Source organism: Heterodontus francisci, chromosome 1 (genome assembly GCF_036365525.1).
Source record: "Heterodontus francisci isolate sHetFra1 chromosome 1, sHetFra1.hap1, whole genome shotgun sequence".
Lineage (NCBI taxonomy): Eukaryota > Metazoa > Chordata > Chondrichthyes > Heterodontiformes > Heterodontidae > Heterodontus > Heterodontus francisci.
In genome coordinates this window covers 190098378-190117638 of record NC_090371.1, presented here as the reverse complement: position 1 = coordinate 190117638, position 19261 = coordinate 190098378, and the positions used below count along the sequence as shown (strand labels likewise).

The 19261-nt window shown below is 44.5% G+C and overlaps 1 protein-coding gene across 4 annotated transcripts in view; it reads right to left on the bottom strand.

Annotated features, from left to right (window-relative positions):
- LOC137374008 (5'-3' DNA helicase ZGRF1-like) overlaps positions 1-19261 on the bottom strand; it is a 170655-nt gene that overhangs the window by 144084 nt on the left and 7310 nt on the right. For all 4 annotated transcript variants that reach the window (XM_068039758.1, XM_068039787.1, XM_068039778.1 and 1 more), the window contains exons 7-8: positions 19130-19219; positions 974-1053 (exon numbers count right to left, since the gene is read on the bottom strand). In XM_068039758.1, coding sequence (XP_067895859.1) covers positions 974-1053; positions 19130-19219 — 170 coding nt within the window. The remainder of the gene's footprint in view (positions 1-973; positions 1054-19129; positions 19220-19261) is intronic.

Genomic DNA, 19261 nt, shown 5'->3' with positions numbered 1-19261 from the left:
CGAACCATGCATTATCCTAGCTAACTTATCATATGCTATGATATCACAACATGCAGGTCATTCTTCAGTGCTAGAATTTTATTTCACAGCACATTGCAGGGAGATTGCTTCTGCTACAGGCTTAAACATAATATACAAGGCTTCTTATATCATTTTCATGCTACTTTATCAGAATATCTTCTTCATTATGGGAACTGAATTTTATCATGCTGGTTTGCAATACAAAAAAGGGTGTTTTACAAAATCAGTGTGCCTAGTATGAAGCCAGGAGACACTAAGAGGAATAGGCTTTTCAGACAAGCAATGCATTGTTTTATAATGTATAGAATGCTTAGTGGAGGAAATGTAAAGCTTGAACTTCAAACCAATCTACAGACAGCTACTTTGTTAATTGTATATTAAGTGAGTGTTTAAATGTATTCAGATGTGGAAATATTGGAGGATGTTTTGCATATCTTACACAGACAGAAAGACTAACGAAAAAGTGCTGAAAATGGCTGCAGAAAAGAGGAATTTCGTGCATTGCATCAAAGAGAGAAAGATACAATACTTCAGTCACATCGTTAGAGCAGAAGGTAGACAGAGACAATTATTGGAAGGAAAGATCGATGGAAAACGTAGGAGAGGGAAGCAAAGAAGAAAATGGACGACAGATATAATGGGCTGGATGCAGTTGACCTATGCAGAATGTGTAAGGACAGCAAAGGACAGACAGAGGTGGAAATCCATGACAGTCAACTGTCTGGGAAGAAGATGACACCAACGAACGACCGAATTATATTCAGTTGGCATTAACTGGGGATTAATTTATGCTCCTATATTTAGGAGCAGACTGATGAAACTGTGATAGTTGGGTTTTGAAGGTGCATGTTTGTAATGTGTGTCTCTGCAAATAAAGGCTTATAGGTATGTAAAGATTAGACTCTAGTTCTATCCTTCACCTCCTGACTATCTAAAGTGTAGCATACGGTACCTTAGCTAAAGCACAGCTGTTCTCTGTGGGTGAATTTCTCCGAGCAGGCAAAGAATGATCTGTTGCAAACATTCTCAGAGCTAAGAGACAAACAGATGTCAACAATTACTCAGGTAACAGTCCTTCAAATCCAATAGTCATTGTAGCAATAAACAGATGTGTGCTTCATGAAAAGAATCAAAATATACACAAATTTTACTCCAAGAAATTGAACACCTGTTGGTGCACCAAACAGCCACCAGTTACAAAAATTCTTACAGCTCAAAATTTCAAAAACATTAGTTTACAAAATTAATTTATTCAAACAAAACTACAATCACAGCAAAGAAAAATATAAGACACATGAAATGGAGAGGAGAATGGTTCTGAAAACATTAAAAGGACAAGTGAAGTAGGTTACAACTGCACTACCACATCTTGTTGTGCTTCTAAAAATTAAAATACAAAATTATGATTTCATTGCACGAGTTTTCTGTATAACAATACTAAGTTTTATTATACAATGCTGTAACAACTCCTATTTAAGTTTAAATATCATTTCTACTAAATAAGAGTAATATTTGGTTACATATGTCCACCATGTATGTGGTATTCTCTTCTCCTTTCCTGAAGATATTAACTCATGCTGGGTACAATTCTACAGATACCAGAAATCCTCCAGTACCTCACCCGTCGTCATTTATAGCCATAAAATAAAAACAAGAAATGCTGGAACCACTCAGCAAGTCTGGCAGCATCCGTGGAATGAGAAGCAGAGTTAACGTTTCGGGTCAGTGACCCTTCTTCGGTCATTTATAGCCAACTCAATGACTGTTATGTTATTCAACTGTGGTGGGTGTCATAGCTGAGCCTGATCTGCTGGTTTACTTCTTGTAGTATAGGGTATCAAAGGGTTAACCTTGAGAGAAGGTAAAGATTACCACCCACCATGATGATGTAAGGGATCATGTGGGAGAGACTCGAGAACAGTTACAACATGGCTTTTGAAGGAGACACACAGGCTAGTGTGGAGTGTATATAGTTACTATACAATAAAGATTAATGTTTAAGCAATACAGTCTAAGAACCACTCTGGCTAGACTCTATACAGTGGCAGCATAAAGAACCAAATATATAAAACTTCTCTTACTCCCCAAACCACAGATGCTCAAGGCAATTGTCGTATCTGGCTGTGATCAGCACGGGCCACAGACTTCCTGGTCTCCATGTACTAAGCTATCAGTTTACTGTGCAAAAGAAGTTGTAATAAAATACTCAATGCACCTGCAATGCCAAAGCATGCTCAGTGCAATACACTCCAGCACACAGCAGGCTTTTTCTATAGGCATTTAACTGTTATACAAATATACCTGTCCATGCAAATGCAAGGTATGGCATTTCTCAATTTCTGTTATGATAGTCGACCAGTTTTCTTGCTTGTTTTTAAACTGACAGATAACTGAAATCGCAAAGATGTCAGCCAAGACCCATGACGAAATGGATAAATTAAAGAAAAATTGGGTAAACTTACTGAAAAATACACCATAGAAAAGTTATAATAAAGAGAGATGTAACTAAAATTAACTTGAGTGGGTGTGGGGATGGGGAGAACTGTGTTAATTTTAATAGCTTGTAGATATAAATTTCACAGTACCTCTACAAGGCATCTGGATTCAATCAAGGCAACATTTGACAGAAAGCCAATGTTAAAAGGCTTGTTTGGCTGACCTTCCCAGCTGATCCCAGCAAATTACCCAGGGTCAGCCGCATTTACACTATTTTGGCAAGCTGTCAGTGGGACTCCTGCCCGTACTGTACAGCGTGCCTTTGCATGGAAGGTTAACTGACTGTTGCTGATCAGGCATCTAAAGCAGCAGGGCAGGACCAATTGCCCCACGGACAGCTCAAGAGAAAGGCCAAGCTAATTAAAAATGTGAAAAATCACAGGATGCAGGAGTACAATGTGTTTGGGCTTGACTAGGGCCACTCAGTCCCAGACCGCATTAAAATCTTGATCCAAATATGGACAAAATAGCTGAATTCCAGAGGTGAGGTAAGTGTTACTGCCCTTGATATCAAGGCAGCATCTGACAGAGTGTGGCATCAAGGAGACCTAGCAAAATTGAAGTCAACAGGAATCAGGAGAAAATTCTCCACTGGCCAGTCATGCCTAGTTCAAAGGCGGATGGCCATGATTATTGGAGGCCAATCATCTCAGCCACTGGACATCACTGCAGGAGCTCCTCAGGGTAGTGTCCGAGGCCCAACCATCCTCAGCTGCTTCATCTATGACCTTCACTCCATCATAAGCGGCACAGTGGCGCAGTGGTAAGCACCGCAGCCTCACAGCTCCAGCGACCCGGGTTCAATTCTGGGTACTGCCTGAGTGGAGTTTGCAAGTTCTCCCTGTGTCTGCGTGGGTTTCCTCCGGGTACTCCGGTTTCCTCCCACATGCCAAAGACTTGCAGGTTGATAGGTTAATTGGCCATTATAAATTGCCCCTAGTATAGGTAGGTGGTAGGGAAATATAGGGACAGGTGGGGATGTGGTAGGAATATGGAATTAATGTAGGATTAGTATAAATGGGTGGTTGATGGTCGGCACAGACTCGGTGGGCCGAAGGGCCTGTTTCAGTGCTGTATCTCTAAACAAAATGTAAACATAAGATCAGAAGTGTGGATGTTCACTGATGATTGCACAGTGTTTAGTACCATTCACAATTCCGCAGATACTGAAGCAGTCCATGCCCACATACAGCAAGACCTAGACAACCTTCAGCTTGGGCTGATAAGTGGCAAGTAACATTCGCACCAACAAGTGCCAAGTGTTACAACTGAAGCAGGAGGAGTACACTGTTTATTCTAGTTCCACTCCTCCACGGGTCACAACATACATTTAAATTTTTTCCCACTTACCGATACGGTCAATCAGAGACTCTATTTTTATACGAACATACGAATTAGAAGCAGGCCATTTGACCCTTCGAGCCTGCTCCGCCATTCAATAAGATCATGGCTGATCTGTTTGTGTTTCGAATTCCACACTCCCATCTACCCCCAATAACCCTTGATTCCCTTGCCTAACATGAATCTATCCACATCCGCCTTAAAAATATTCAATGACTCCACCTACGCCACTTTCTGAGGCACAGAATTCCAAAGTCGCACAAAAATTCTCATCTCTGTCCTAAAAGGGCAACCCCTAATTGTAAAAACAGTGCCCCCTAGTTCTGGACTCACCAATAAGGGGAAACATCCTTTCCACATCCACCTTGTTTATAAGATCCTGAACAGTCTTGACTTCAATCAAGTCTCCCCTCACTCTTCTAAACTCCAGTGAAAACAAGCTCAGTCCGTCCAATCTTTCCTCAGACGACAACCCTCTCTTTCCAGGGATCAATCCAGTAAACCTCCTCTGAACCGCCTCCAACGCATTTACATCCTTCCTTAAATAAGCAGACCAAACTGCACACAGTATTCGAGATGTGGTCTCACCAATGCCCTGTATAACCAAAGCATAATATCCATACTTGTATTTTTAATTCCTCTTGTAATAAAGGATAGCATTCCATTTGCCTTCTTTATGACTTGCTGTACCTGCATCCTAACTTTTTGTGACTCATGCACTAGAACACCTAGATCCCTCTGCATCTCGGAATTCTGCAGTCATTCTCCATTGAAGTAATACTCTGCTTTTTTATTCTTTCTGCCAAAGTGAACAACTTCACATTTCCCACATTATACTCCATCTGCAAGATTTGTGACCACTCACTCAACCTATCTATGTCAGTCTGCAACCTCCTTATGCCCTCTTCACAAAATACTTTCCTACTTATCTTTGTGTCATCTGCAAATTTAGCTACCAAGCCATCGCTACCATGCCGTCCCTGCGGGACTCCACTCGTCACATCCTGTCAATCAGAAAAGGACCCATTTAAGCATACTTTGTTTTCTGCCAGCCAGCCAATCTTCTATCCATGCTAATATGTTACCAACTACACCATGAGCTCCTACTTTGCACAATAACCTTTTATGTGGCACCTTGTCAAATACCTTCTGGAAATCCAAGTACAGTACGTCAACGGGCTCCCCTTTAGCCACAGCACGTCACTCCTTCAAAGAACTCCAATAAATTGGTTTAACATGATTTCCCTTTCACAAAACCACGCTGACTATTCCCAATTACCTTAAGTTTTTCTAAGTGCCCACTCTATAACCTCCTTAATGACCCATTCTAACATCTTCCCCATGACAGACGTTAAGCTAACTGGTCTACAGTTACCTGTTTTCTGCCGACCTCCACTTCTTGAATAGAGGGGTTATATTTACTACTTTCCAGTCTGATGGAACCTTTCCAGAATCTAGCGAATTTTGAAAAATTAACACCAACACATCTACTATCTCATTAGCCACCTCTTTTAAGACCTAGGATGAAGTCCATCAGGACCCAGGGACTTGTCGGCCCGCAGTTCCAACAATTTGCTCAGTACCGCTTCCCTGGTGATTGTAATTTCACCAAGTTCCTCTCTTCCTTCCACCTCCTGATTAACAGCTATTGCCAAAATGTTTTTTGTATCCTCTCTAATGAAGACAGAATTTGTTCATTGCATCCACCATTTCCTTATTATCTACTATTAACTCCCTATTCTCACTCTCTGGAGGACGAACACTCACTTTACTTTTTTCCTTTTTACATACCTGTGGAAACTCTTACTATCCGTTTTAACATTTCTATCGAGCTTCCTCTCATACTCTAATTTCTTTCTCCTGATCAACCTTTTAGTCATTCTCTGCCGTTCTTTATATTCTAACCAATCATCTGAACTGCCACTCATCTTTTTGCAATTATATGCCTTTTCCTTAAGTTTGATGCTTTCCTTAACTTATTTCGTTAACCACTGATGGTGAGTCCTCCCCTTAGAATTTATCTTTATCGCAGGAATATACTTATTCAGATTATTCTGAAATATCCCCTTGAATGTCTGCAACTGCTTCTCTATAGATCTATCTCCTAGCCTTGTAACCCAGTTCAATTCAGCTAGCTCAGCTTTCATGCCCACATAGTTGCCCTTATTTAAGTTTAAAATACTAGTCTTAGACTCATTCTTCTCTCTTTCAAACTGGATGTAAAATTCAATTGTATTGTTGTCGCTGCTACCTAGAGGTGCCTTTACTCTGAGGTCATTAATTAATCCTGCCATATCACACAATACCAACCACATCATCAGTGAGAATGGTGATTAAAAACCTCTACCTACCCATAGTGCAAATTAAAAAGTGCAAAGAACATCTTACAACCAAGTGTAATATAACCTGCTCTCTGGTTGGTTCCAGAACGTGCTGCTCTAAGAAACTATCTCGAAAGCATTCTATGAATTCCTCAACCAGGCTACTATTGCCAATCTAATTTTTCCAGTTTATATGCAGATTAAAATCACCCATGATTATTGCTGTCCCTTTAACACGAGCACCCAATATTTCTTCTTGTATACTTCGTCCTACATTGTGATTACTGCTCACGAGCCTGTAGACCACTCCCACTAGTGAATTCTTTCCCCGACTATTCCTCATCTCCACCTCAACTGATTCTACATCCTAATATAAAAGCAAAATACTGCAGATGCTGGAAATCTGAAATAAAAACAAGAAATGCTGGAATCACTCAGCAGTTCTGGCAGCATCTGTGGAAAGAGAAGCAGAGTTAACGTTTCGGGTCAGTGACCCTTCATCGGAACTGACAAATATTAGAAAAGTCACAGGTTATAAGCAAGTGAGGTGGGGGTGGGGCAAGAGATAACAAAGGAGATCTAGATTGGACCAGGCCACATAGCTGACCAAAAGGTCACGGAGCAAAGGCAAACTATATGTTAATGGTGTGTTGAAAGACAAAGCATTAGTACAGATTAGGTGTAAGTACACTGAATATTGAACAGCAGCAAGTGCAAACCTGAAAAAAAACAGTGGGTAAGCAAACTGAACAAACTAAGATGAAATGAAATAAATGCAAAAAAAGATAGTAAAAAATGTAAAAAAAAAGGAAGAAAAAATAACTAAAAATGAAAGTAAAATGGGGGGCTGTCATGCTCTGAAATTATTGAACTCAATGTTCAGTCCAGCAGGCTGTAGTGTGCCTAATCGGTAAATGAGATGCTGTTCCTCGAGCTTGCGTTGATGTTCACTGGAACACTGCAGCAATCCCAGGACAGAGATGTGAGCATGAGAGCAGGGGGGAGTGTTGAAATGGCAAGCAACCGGAAGCTCAGGGTCCTGCTTGCGGACTGAGCGGAGATGTTCCGCAAAGCGGTCACCCAGTCTGCGCTTAGTCTCCCCAATGTAGAGGAGACCACACTGTGAGCAGCGAATATAGTATACTACATTGAAAGAAGTACAAGTAAATCGCTGCTTCACCTGAAAGGAGTGTTTGGGGCCTGGGATAGTGAGGAGAGAGGAGGCAAATGGGCAGGAATTACACCTCCTGCGATTGCAGGGGAAGGTGCCCTAGGACGGGGACGAGGTGGTGGGGGTAATGGAGGAGTGGACCAGGGTGTCGCGGAGGGAACGATCCCTTCGGAATGCTGACAGGGGAAGGGAGGGGAAGATGCGACTGGTAGTGGCATCACGCTGGAGGTGGCGAAAATGGCGGAGGATGATCCTTTGGATATGGAGGCTGGTGGGGTGAAAAGTGAGGACAAGGGGAACCCTGTTACGGTTCTGGGAGGGAGGGAGGGGAAGGGGTAAGGGTAGAGGTGCGGGGAATGGGTCGGACACGGTTGAGAGCCCTGTCAACCACAGTGGGGGGAAATCCTCGGTTGAGGAAAAAGGAGGTCATATCAGAAGCACCGTCATGGAAGGTAGCATCATCAGAGCAGATGCGTCGGAGACGGAGAAACTGGGAGAATGGAATGGAGTCCTTACAGGAGGTAGGGTGTGAAGAAGTGTAGTCGAGATAGCTGTGGGAGTCGGTGGGCTTATAATGGATATTAGTAGACAACCTATCCCCAGAGATGGAGACAGAGAAGTCGAGGAAGGGAAGGGAAGTGTCAGAGATGGACCATGTAAAGGTGAGAGAAGGGTGGAAATTGGAAGCAAAGTTGATAAAGTTTTCCAGTTCGGGGCGGGAGCAGGAAACGGCATCGATACAGTCATCAATGTACTGGAAAAAGAGTTGGGGGAGGGGGCCTGAGTAGGACTGGAACAAAGAATGCTTGACATATCCCACAAAAAGACAGGCATAACTAGGACCCATGCGGGTACCCATAGCGACACCTTTTACTTGAAGGAAGTGCATGGAGTTGAAGGAGAAGTTGTTCAATGTGAGAACAAGTTCAGCCAGGCGGAGGAGGGTGGTGGTGGATGGGGACTGGTTGGGCCTCTGTTCCAGGAAGAAGCGGAGAGCCCTCAAACCATCCTGGTGGGGGATGGAGGTGTAGAGCGATTGGACGTCCATAGAGAAGAGGTGGCGGTTGGGACCAGGAAACTGGAAATTGTCAAAATGACGTAGGACGTCAGAAGAGTCACGGATGTAGGTGGGAAGAGACTGGACCAGCGGAGAAATGATAGAGTCTAGATAGGAAGAAATAAGTTCAGTGGGGCAGGAGCAGGCTGACACAATGGGTCTGCCGGGACAGTCCCGTTTGTGGATTTTGGGAAGGAGGTAGAAGCGGGTTGTCCGGGGCTGCCCCGAACTGGAAAACTTTATCAACTTTGCTTCCAATTTCCACTCTTCTCTCACCTTAACATGGTCCATCTCTGACACTTCCCTTCCCTTCCTCGACTTCTCTGTCTCCATCTCTGGGGATAGGTTGTCTACTAATATCCATTATAAGCCCACCGACTCCCACAGCTATCTCGACTACATTTCTTCACACCCTACCTCCTGTAAGGACTCCATTCCATTCTCCCAGTTTCTCCGTCTCCGACGCATCTGCTCTGATGATGCTACCTTCCATGACGGTGCTTCTGATATGACCTCCTTTTTCCACAACCGAGGATGTCCCCCCACTGTGGTTGACAGGGCCCTCAACCGTGTCCGACCCATTCCCCGCACCTCTATCCTCATCCCTTCCCCTCCCTCCCAGAACCGTAACAGGGTTCCCCTTGTCCTCACTTTTCACCCCACCAGCCTCCATATCCAAAGGATCATCCTCCGCCATTTCCGCCACCTCCAGCGTGATGCTACTACCAGTCGCATCTTCCCCTCCCTTCCCCTGTCAGCATTCCAAAGGGATCGTTCCCTCCGCGACACCCTGTTCCACTCCTCCATTACTCCCACCACCTAGGCCCCGTCCCAGGGCACCTTCCCCTGCAATCGCAGGAGGTGTAATACCTGCCCATTTACCTCCTCACTCCTCACTATCCCAGGCTCCAAACACTCCTTTCAGGTGAAGCAGCGATTTACTTGTACTTCTTTCAATGTAGTATACTATATTCGCTGCTCACAGTGTGGTCTCCTCTACATTGGGGAGACTAAACGCAGACTGGGTGACCGCTTTGCGGAACATCTCCGCTCAGTCCGCAAGCAGGACCCTGAGCTTCCGGTTGCTTGCCATTTCAACACCTCCCCCTGCTCTCATGCTCACATCTCTGTCCTGGGATTGCTGCAGTGTTCCAGTGAACATCAACGCAAGCTCGCGGAACAGCATCTCATTTACCGATTAGGCACACTACAGCCTGCCGGACTGAACACTGAGTTCAATAATTTCAGAGCATGACAGCCCCCCATTTTACTTTCATTTTTAGTTATTTTTTCTTCCTTTTTTTTTAAAACATTCTTTTTTACATTCTTTCTTTTGCATTTATTTCATTTCATCATTGTTTGTTCAGTTTGCTTACCCACTGTTTTTTTTCAGGTTTGCACTTGCTGCTGTTCAATATTCAGTGTATTTACACCTAATCTGTACTAATGCTTTGTCTTTCAACACACCATTAACATATAGTTTGCCTTTGCTCCGTGACCTTTTGGTCAGCTATGTGGCCTGGTCCAATCTAGATCTCCTTTGTTATCTCTTGCCCCACCCCCACCTCACTTGCTTATAACCTGTGACTTTTCTATTATTTGTCAGTTCCGATGAAGGGTCACTGACCTGAAACGTTAACTCTGCTTCTCTTTCCACAGATGCTGCCAGACCTGCTGAGTGATTCCAGCATTTCTTGTTTTGATTCTACATCCTGTTCTCCTGAACCAAGGTCATCTCTAATTATTGCACCAATGCCATCTTTGATTAACAGTGCTAACCCTCCACCTTTACCTTCCTACTCTTCTTGAATCCCAGAATAAAACACACCAACCAGGTTTCTTATATTTGTTATAAAACAAGTCTTAACCAATAATGAAGTAAAGCATTGAAATAATAAAGTTCCCTTTTTCCCTTAGCCCCTCACACTCTCACACACACATCCACCGGTTAACCAGAAAAATAAAGGGATCTGCGTTTTACAGCTCTATTACAATACTTGGCCTGAATACTTGCTCATTCTGAAGTTCTGAAGAAACAGCAGATGAGATACGTTGTGTTCCAAAACTGGCATACAGTCTGGCCTCCGAGTACACTTAGACAGGTCACTGGGATCTTTTAGAACAGTTCTTTTCAGGCAGCGTTGAGAATTAATTTAGTAGGCTTTTCTTCAAAGATAGGAGACGAGATGAGTTGATACAGTGGACTTCTCAGCGTCTTTTAGAGAGGTGCTGGAAAGCAGGGCTGGGTTGTGGTCTTCTCACCTTCTTTGGGAATTCTCTTCTCTCCTTGGAAGTTGACTCCCTTTTTATACAGCTCTTCCCTAACTCAAGACAATTCAAAAGCAAACCCGACAACAGGACGTCAAGCTTTTGACCTCCATCAGTCTTGACCTGTCACTTCTTTTTAAACAACTTCTCCAGGTGTCCAAAGTTCTCTGTTGTTTATTGAGCTGGAAGTCAAGTGGTCTCCCGGAAAGGCTTGTTTTCCTCACAAGACCTCTCAGTGCCCCTTTTAAAATACATTTCCAGGGACTGTTTTTACAAAGTCAAGTGCCCTTTACATGACCCCCTTTGAAAACCCCCAAGTTTAACATTTCTTCAATCTTTCAAAAATTAATCCTCAAAAAACAGATTTAACAAAACACAGAGGCACTTTCATAACGCAAGCAATGACCATCTCCATCCAACAAGAGTGAGTCTCAGTACCTCCCCTTGACATTACCATCACTGAATCCCCCACCATCAACATCCTGGATCGGAAACTTAACTGGACCAGTCACATAAATACTGTGGCTACAAGAGCAGATCAGAGGCTGGGAATTCTGCAGCGCGTTACTCACGCACTGACTCCCAAAAGCCTACCTACCATCTACAAGGCACAAGTCAGGCGTGTGACAGAATACTCTCCACCTGCCTGAATGAGTGCAGCACCAACAAGACTCAAGAAGCTCGACCCCAACCAGGACAAAGCAACCTGCTTGATTGATACCCATCCACCACCTTAAACATTCACTCTTTCTACCATCAGCACACTGTGGCTGCAGTGTGCACCATCTACAACATGCACTTCAGCAACCCACCAAGGCTTCTTCAACAGCACCTTCCAAACCACAACATCTACTGCCTGTGATAGAGAACAAGGGCAGCAGGCACAGAGGAACACCACCACCTCCAGTTCCCGTTGAAGTCACATACCATCCTGACTTGAAAATATATCACTGTTGCTTCTTTGCCACTGGATCAAAATCCTTGAACTTCCTACCTAACAGCACTGTGGCGTACCTGCACTACACTGACTACAGCAGTTCAAGAAGTTCATAAGGATGTCTTGCTGCAATTATACAAGGCCTTGGTGAGACCACATCTGGAATATTGTGTGCAATTTTGGTCTCCTTATCTGAGGAAGTTCTTGCTATAGAGGGAGTGTAGCGAAGGTTCAACAGACTGAATCCTGGGATGGCAGGACTGACGTATGAAGGGAGATAAGGTCGATTAGGCTTGTATTCACTAGAGTTTAGAAGAATGAGAGGGGATCTCATAGAAACTTACAAAATTCTAACAGGACTGGGCAGACTAGATGCAGGAAGGATGTTCCCAATGGCGGGGGAGTCCAGGACCAGGGATCACAGTCTAAGGGTAAGGGGTAAGCCATTTAGGACTGAGATGAGAAGGGATTTCTTCACCCAGAGAGTGGTGAACCTGTGGAATTCTCTATCGCGGAAAGCAGTTGAGGCCAAATCATTAAATATATTCAAGAAAGAGTTAGATATAGTTCTTAGGGCTAAAGGGATCAAGGGATACGGGGAGAAAGCGGGAACAGGGTACTGAGTTTGGATGATCAGCCATGATCGTACTGAATGGTGGAGCAGGCTCGAAGGGCTGAATGGCCTGCTCCTGCTCCTATTTTTCTTTGTTTCTAAGGCAGCTCACCAGCACCATCTCAAGGGCAACAAATGCTGCTTTTGCCAGCGAAGGCCACATCCCATGAATGAATTTTAAAAATTGTGGGATATTTTACATTTTTAAGACGTTTCATGTCAGTCATAGCAATGATGGATGCCTATAAAATATTGGTATTCCCTAGTGTACAATGTTGTTACATAGGTACATAGGAGCAGGAGTCGGGAATTCAGCCCATTGAGCCTGTTCCGCCATTTAATACGATCATGGCTGATCATCCACTTCAATGCCTTTTTCCCACACTATTCCCATATCCCCTTATGTCATTGGTTTTTAAAACATACTCAATGACTGAGCTTCCACAGCCCTCTGGGGTAGAAAATTCCAAAGGTTCACAACCCTGTAAGTAATTTCTCCTCATCTCGGTCCTAAGTGGCTTCCCCCTTATTTTGAAATTGTGTCCCCTGGTTCTGGACTCCCCAACCAGGGGAAACATCTTAGCTGCATCTACCCTGTCTATCCCTTTAAGTAAGTTGTAGGTTTCAATGAGATCCCCAATCTCTCTTCATGGGACAGTCCTGTCATCCCAGGAACAAGTCTGGTGAACCTTTGTTGCACTCCCTCTATGGCAACGATATCCTTCCTAAGGTAAGAGGACCAAAACTGCACACAGTACCCCAGGTGCAGTCTGACCAAGGTTCTATACAATTGAAGCAAGACTTTACTACTCCTGTATTCAAATCCTATTGCGATAAAGGCTAACATACCATTAGCCTTCCTAATTGCTTGCTACACCTGCATGTTATCTTTCAGTGACTTATTGACGAGGACACCCAGGTCCCTTTGTACATCTACACTTTCTAATCTCTTACTATTTAAGAAATACTCTGCACATTTGTTCCTCCTACCAAAGTGGATAACCTCACATTTTTCCACATGATATTCCACCTGCCATGTTCTTGCCCACTCACTAAGTCTGTCCAAATCCCTTTGAAGACGCTTTGCATCTTCCTCACAACACACATTCCCACCTAGCTTGTGTCATCCGCGAACTTGGAAATATTACATTTGGTCCACACATCCAAATCATTGATGTATATTGTGAACAGCTGTGGCCCAAGTATCTTGCAGTACCCCACTAGTCACAGCCTGCCAATGCGAGAATGACACGTTTATTCCTACTCTCTGCTTTCTGCCTGTTAACCAATCCTTAATCCATGCCAGTATATTACCTCCTATCCCATGTACTTTAATTTTGCTAACCAACCTGCTGTGGGGGACTTTATCAAAAGCTTCTGAAAATCCAAGTATACGACATCCACCGACTCCCCTTTATCAATTCTGTTAGTAACATCCTCAAAAAACTCCAACAGGTTCATCAAACATGATTTCCCATTCATAAATCCATGTTGACTATACCCAATCAGATCATTATCCAAGCGTCCATTTATCACATCCTTTAGAATAGATTCTAGCATTTTCCCTACTACTGACGTAAGGTTAGCAGGTCTGTAATTTCCTATCCTGAGTGGCGTGGAATTTTCCTCCACACAAGATCAGGGGGCAGGTTGTTCAACCTTGCCCGTCTAAGAGCGAAGTCCAAAGTACGGAAAGTCCTCATCAGGGAACTCCTCTTTGCTGACGATGCTGCTTTAACATCGCACACTGACAAGTGCCTGCAGAGTCTCATCGACAGGTTTGCAGCTGCCTGCAATGAATTTGGCCTAACCATCAGCCTCAAGAAAACGAACATCATGGGGCAGGACGTCAGAAATGCTCCATCCATCAATATTGGCGACCATACTATGGAAGTGGTTCAAGAGTTCACCTACCTAGGCTCAACTATCACCAGTAACCTGTCTCTAGATGCAGAAATCAACAAGCGCATGGGAAAGGCTTCCACTGCTATGTCCAGACTGGCCAAGAGAGTGTGGGAAAATGGCGCACTGACACGGAACACAAAAGTCCGAGTGTATCAGGCCTGTGTCCTCAGTACCTTGCTCTATGGCAGCGAGGCCTGGACAACGTATGCCAGCCAAAAGCGACGTCTCAATTCATTCCATCTTCGCTGCCTCCGGAGAATACTTGGCATCAGGTTGCAGGACCGTATCTCCAACACAGAAGTCCTCGAGGCGGCCAACATCCCCAGCTTGTACACACTACTGAGTCAGCGGCGCTTGAGATGGCTTGGCCATGTGAGCCGCATGGAAGATGGCAGGATCCCCAGACACATTGTACAGCGAGCTCGCCACTGGTATCAGCCCCACCGGCCGTCCACGTCTCCGCTTTAAAGGCGTCTGCAAACGCGACATGAAATCCTGTGACATTGATCACAAGTCGTGGGAGTCTGTTGCCAGCGTTCGCTGGAGCTGGCGGGCAGCCATAAAGACAGGGCTAAAATGTGGCGAGTCGAAGAGACTTAGGAGTTGGCAGGAAAAAAGACAGAGGCGCAAGGGGAGAGCCAACTGTGCAACAGCCCCAACAAACAAATTTCTCTGCAGCACCTGTGGAAGAGCCTGTCACTCTAAAATTGGCCTTTATAGCCACTCCAGGCGCTGCTTCACAAACCACTGACCATCTCCAGGCGCGTAGCCATTGTCTCTCGAGATAAGGAGCCCCAAAAGAAACAAAGAATTCCCTGTTTTCTTTCTCCCTCCCTTCTTAAATAGTACCACCTTCCAATCTGCATGAACCGTTCCAGAATCTATAGAATTTTGGAAGATGATCACCAATGCATCCTCTATCTCCATAGCTACTTCTTTCAACATCAGGTCCCAGGGACTTATTTACCTTCAGCCCCATTAATTTATCCAATACAACCTTTTTACTAATACAAATTTCCTTCAATTCCTCATTCTCCCTAGTCTCTTGGATCTCTAATTCTGGGAGATTTCTTTTATCTTCCTCAGTGAAGACAGACACAAAGTTATCATTTAGCTTCTCTGCCATTTTTCTATCGCCCATTATAAATTCTCCTGACTCTGCCTGGCTCTATGGCTGTAATAACAGAAAATGTGACTTATGATGTCACCCTGTCATTACCATACATTTTGAATAAGCCCACCCATGTTTGGGCGCCAGCAAAATGGGTTCCCGGCCAAATTCCCACATTAAATCAGGTGTAATGGGAGCAAAAATCTTGCCTCACATCTACAATGCTGTAGCACCAGCAGCTATTGGTGTAAGAGAATTAGGACAAGAATATGACATCAAAAAATTATAACGTCTTATGATGTCCACTGCTCGTATCTCATTTGCATCTGTGCTGACACTGCTTGTGTGTTTTCACATACTTTCACTTTATCATATCCTACAATAATAAATATATCCTATATATTGTAAATATCTCTTCTATATAGGTTGACTGAAGGCTGCTTTCTTTGTTAACTGCCAGATTGCTTTTAACTTTCAACAAGCAGAGACACAAAGGCAGATTTTCCTCCTCTTGCACTCGGGAATAAAGAGTTAGCTTGGTGTAGTGCCTAGAGAAAAATCGGGTGGAATTAAAGCTGGTAGCGCAGTCCACTCAATTCCCTGCCCACTCATTTAATTGATCATGCACCCATTATGGACATCCAATTCAATTTTTCTGTTTACATTGCAGCTACAGTCAGTTAGACACAAGCAAACTGAAAGTAAAATCTGCCCTGGTACCAACTCTCCCAATAGCTTAATGGTTCTTAATGATGCAAATGAGGAAAGTCACATGTTTAATCTCCAGTTTCTGTTGTGCTTGCTGACCTCAGCCCAAGTGGCAGGCATGATCCCACAACTGACCCTAAACACCCAAGCCTAGGGAAGGAAGAAATAGAGGCTGGGATTTAACACGTGGCAGTGGCCCCACCCACTAGCTGGAAAGCCAAGGGGGAGCCTGTCTCCGCCGGCCATGGAAGCCATGACAGGATTTAACAGTCGTCAGGCAATTAGATGCCTGAGGTTGTGCCTTCCAGCTCCCTGAGGCAGGATGCCCCACCTCCGAGAGGCCAGCAGCTCCTCAGTCCCAGCAACGCCACCAGGAGCAGTGGCCACTTCTGGGACTGCAGTAGGCCCAGGATCAGGAGCAGCACTGGAGGCCCGGAGAAAAGGTAAGTGGGGCAGGTTTGCTGGAGTCAGGCGTGCCCCAGCAAAGGGGGTGGGAGGTGATCGAGAGACCAAGGAGGGTTCTTCAAGTGGGGCTCTTGCCGCTGGGGGTCCCTCCAAAGTCAAAGGGTTCCAAAACTGGAGGGTCCACACCACCCCACAAGCATGCAGCCAGAATGCCAGGGTATATTGGGTGGCCTCACCATGTGGCATGTAGCCCCATCGCTGGTAAAATACCAGTGGCAGCAGGAATAGGCCCTTTGTGGCCATTAATCTGCTACTTTGACCTTCACATAAAGAGCAAGGTAATTGTGAGGTATGAGGGCTGAAAATGCTTGCAGCACCTCCCCCCCAACACAACTTAGAACTTTTAGTAGACAGAAACATTACTTCTTTTAAAGTACAGACTGACTGCTCAATGCCACTTTTGATCCAGGTCCTGAAAGATGCAGGGCAACCACAAATGTTTCACTTTTATTATCTCCTTCCTTCCTGTGGGTAAGACCTGGCTTCTGTTCAGTACCTTTCCCCAATGGAATGGCAGGGATTTTGAATTCACCCCTGCCACACCTCAGTTTGTAGCCTTCTTGCCTCTGAGTCAGAAGGTTGTGTGTTCACAACCCACTGCAAGACTTGAGCGCAAAAATCAAGGCTGACACTGCAGTGCAGTACTAAGGGAGTGCCGCCCTGTCAGAGGTATTGGCTTTCGAATGAGACAATAAATCAAGGCCCCATCTGCTGTCTCAGATGGCCGTAAAAGATCCCATTTCAAAGGCCTGGTGTTCTGGCCAATATTTATCCCTCAATCAACATCACAAAAACAGATTATCTAGTCATGATCATATTGCTGTTTGTAGGCTCCCACGTTTCCTACATTTCAAGTGACTACTCTTCAAAAGTACTTAATTGGTTGTGAAGCGCTTTGAGATGTCCAATATTGTAAAGGTGCTATATAAATGCAACTTTTTTCTCAGCAAACCATGTATACAATCCAGCCACCCTTTAGCAGGGGTCGGCAACATGTCCGTGGTAAAATATTTTGAGGTCCATGGTTACCATCCGGCCTGCCAATCCTCTGACCGACAGCCAGCTGCCAATGGCTCGGATTTGATTGACAGTTCTTCTATTAAAGTGTATGTCAGGTGGAGGCGGGACCTGCATCTGCTAGACGGCGGACGCCTCGCTGTGATTGATCACCGTCTGTGACTGACAGTGGGCTGCCTGGGCCCAGATGAACGCTGATTGGCAGTTCACGCTGTAGGCATGCTGGGTCTGGCCACCCCTGCTGTTTTTGTGTGGTTCAGGGATTGAGGGAGAATGGTTGCTGTGGGGGAGAGGGAGAGAAGGAAGCTGGCCAGCACCATGGCATGGCGGGAGCACACTGAGTGCCAGACAGCCCTTTAAACAAGCACCAGCCCAGGGAGCAGGGAGGGGTGGTGTGGAGAGGGGGATGGACACACAGAGAGGGAAGAGGGGGATGGACACAAAGAGAGGGAAGAGGGGGATGGACACAAAGAGAGGGGAGAGGGAGCTGGACACAGAGAGAGGGGAGAGAGAGTCAGAGAGAGAGAGATCACGATCACTCCTGACAGATGGACATCTATCCGAATTCTCCACATTGTTACATCAAGTGTGCAGACAGACATTGACTGCTTGTGCAAGCAAAAACAATGCCAGGTAACTCACTAAATAGGGAGAAATGTGTTTTGATGGCATTAGGTTGGCTATACTTCATACACAGATTAATTACCCCCATGTCCATGGCTGAGTCCATAATTTTGTCAAATGTCGAGAGTGCAACATGTTGGTTCCTATCCCTGCCCTTTAGCAAACTTTACCATGCTGCTGGAAGATTATGGCACATGTTAAAACTGGTATTCAATTCAGTTTGCCCAACAGAAATATTTAATTGTATCATGAGAAAGTAACTTGGATGAAAACTGTAGGCAATGTACTGCAAGTGGAGACCTTTAACTAAGCCGGTGATATACAGCTGTGGTCCAAGCAGGCCGATAAAGACCAAACCAAGTGCCAGCAAAGCTAAGAGTTTAATCATGCAGCTATTTTGTGCACTTAATCAAAGCAATACATGATTCACACATTCAGACATGTATCATTGCAAAGTTCTCCAGTCCTTTCGTTTTATAAAGAGTGGATAGTTTTAAACAAATAACTCACATTCTTAAGTGCTAATACTTGCAGTTTATTTTCCTTTCTCTTACACTATAGCTTTTTCAAAAAAAACAGACATGTTCAACCATCTTTGTTTCTGTAGTCATGGATAACTGTAAATCAGTTTTTCAATGTTTAATACCGGCACAGTGGCGCAGTGGTTAGCACTGCAGCCTCACAGCTCCAGGGACCCGGGTTCGATTCCAGGTACTGCCTGTGTGGAGTTTGCAAGTTCTCCCTGTGTCTGCGTGGGTTTTCTCCGGGTGCTCCGGTTTCCTCCCACAAGCCAAAAGACTTGCAGGTTGATAGGGAAATTGGCCATTATAAATTGTCACTAGTATAGGTAGGTGGTAGGGAAATATAGGGACAGGTGGGGATGTTTGGTAGGAATATGGGATTAGCGTAGGATTAGTATAAATGGGTGGTTGATGTTCGGCACAGACTCGGTGGGCCGAAGGGCCTGTTTCAGTGCTGTATATCTAATCTAATCATCATACATACATTCACAATAGTCACACATACTATAAACATAATTTCTATTGTTTAATCAATTTTGTTTTAGTTTCTCACCTCTGTCTGCATTGCAATCTACAGAACTAGAGTTGGAATTGTGGCCCAAATTATAGCAGTGTTTCACATCCACATTCTTGAAAATCATCCCTAAACATGTAAAAAAAGCATTAGTCAGTGATCACAAGACAT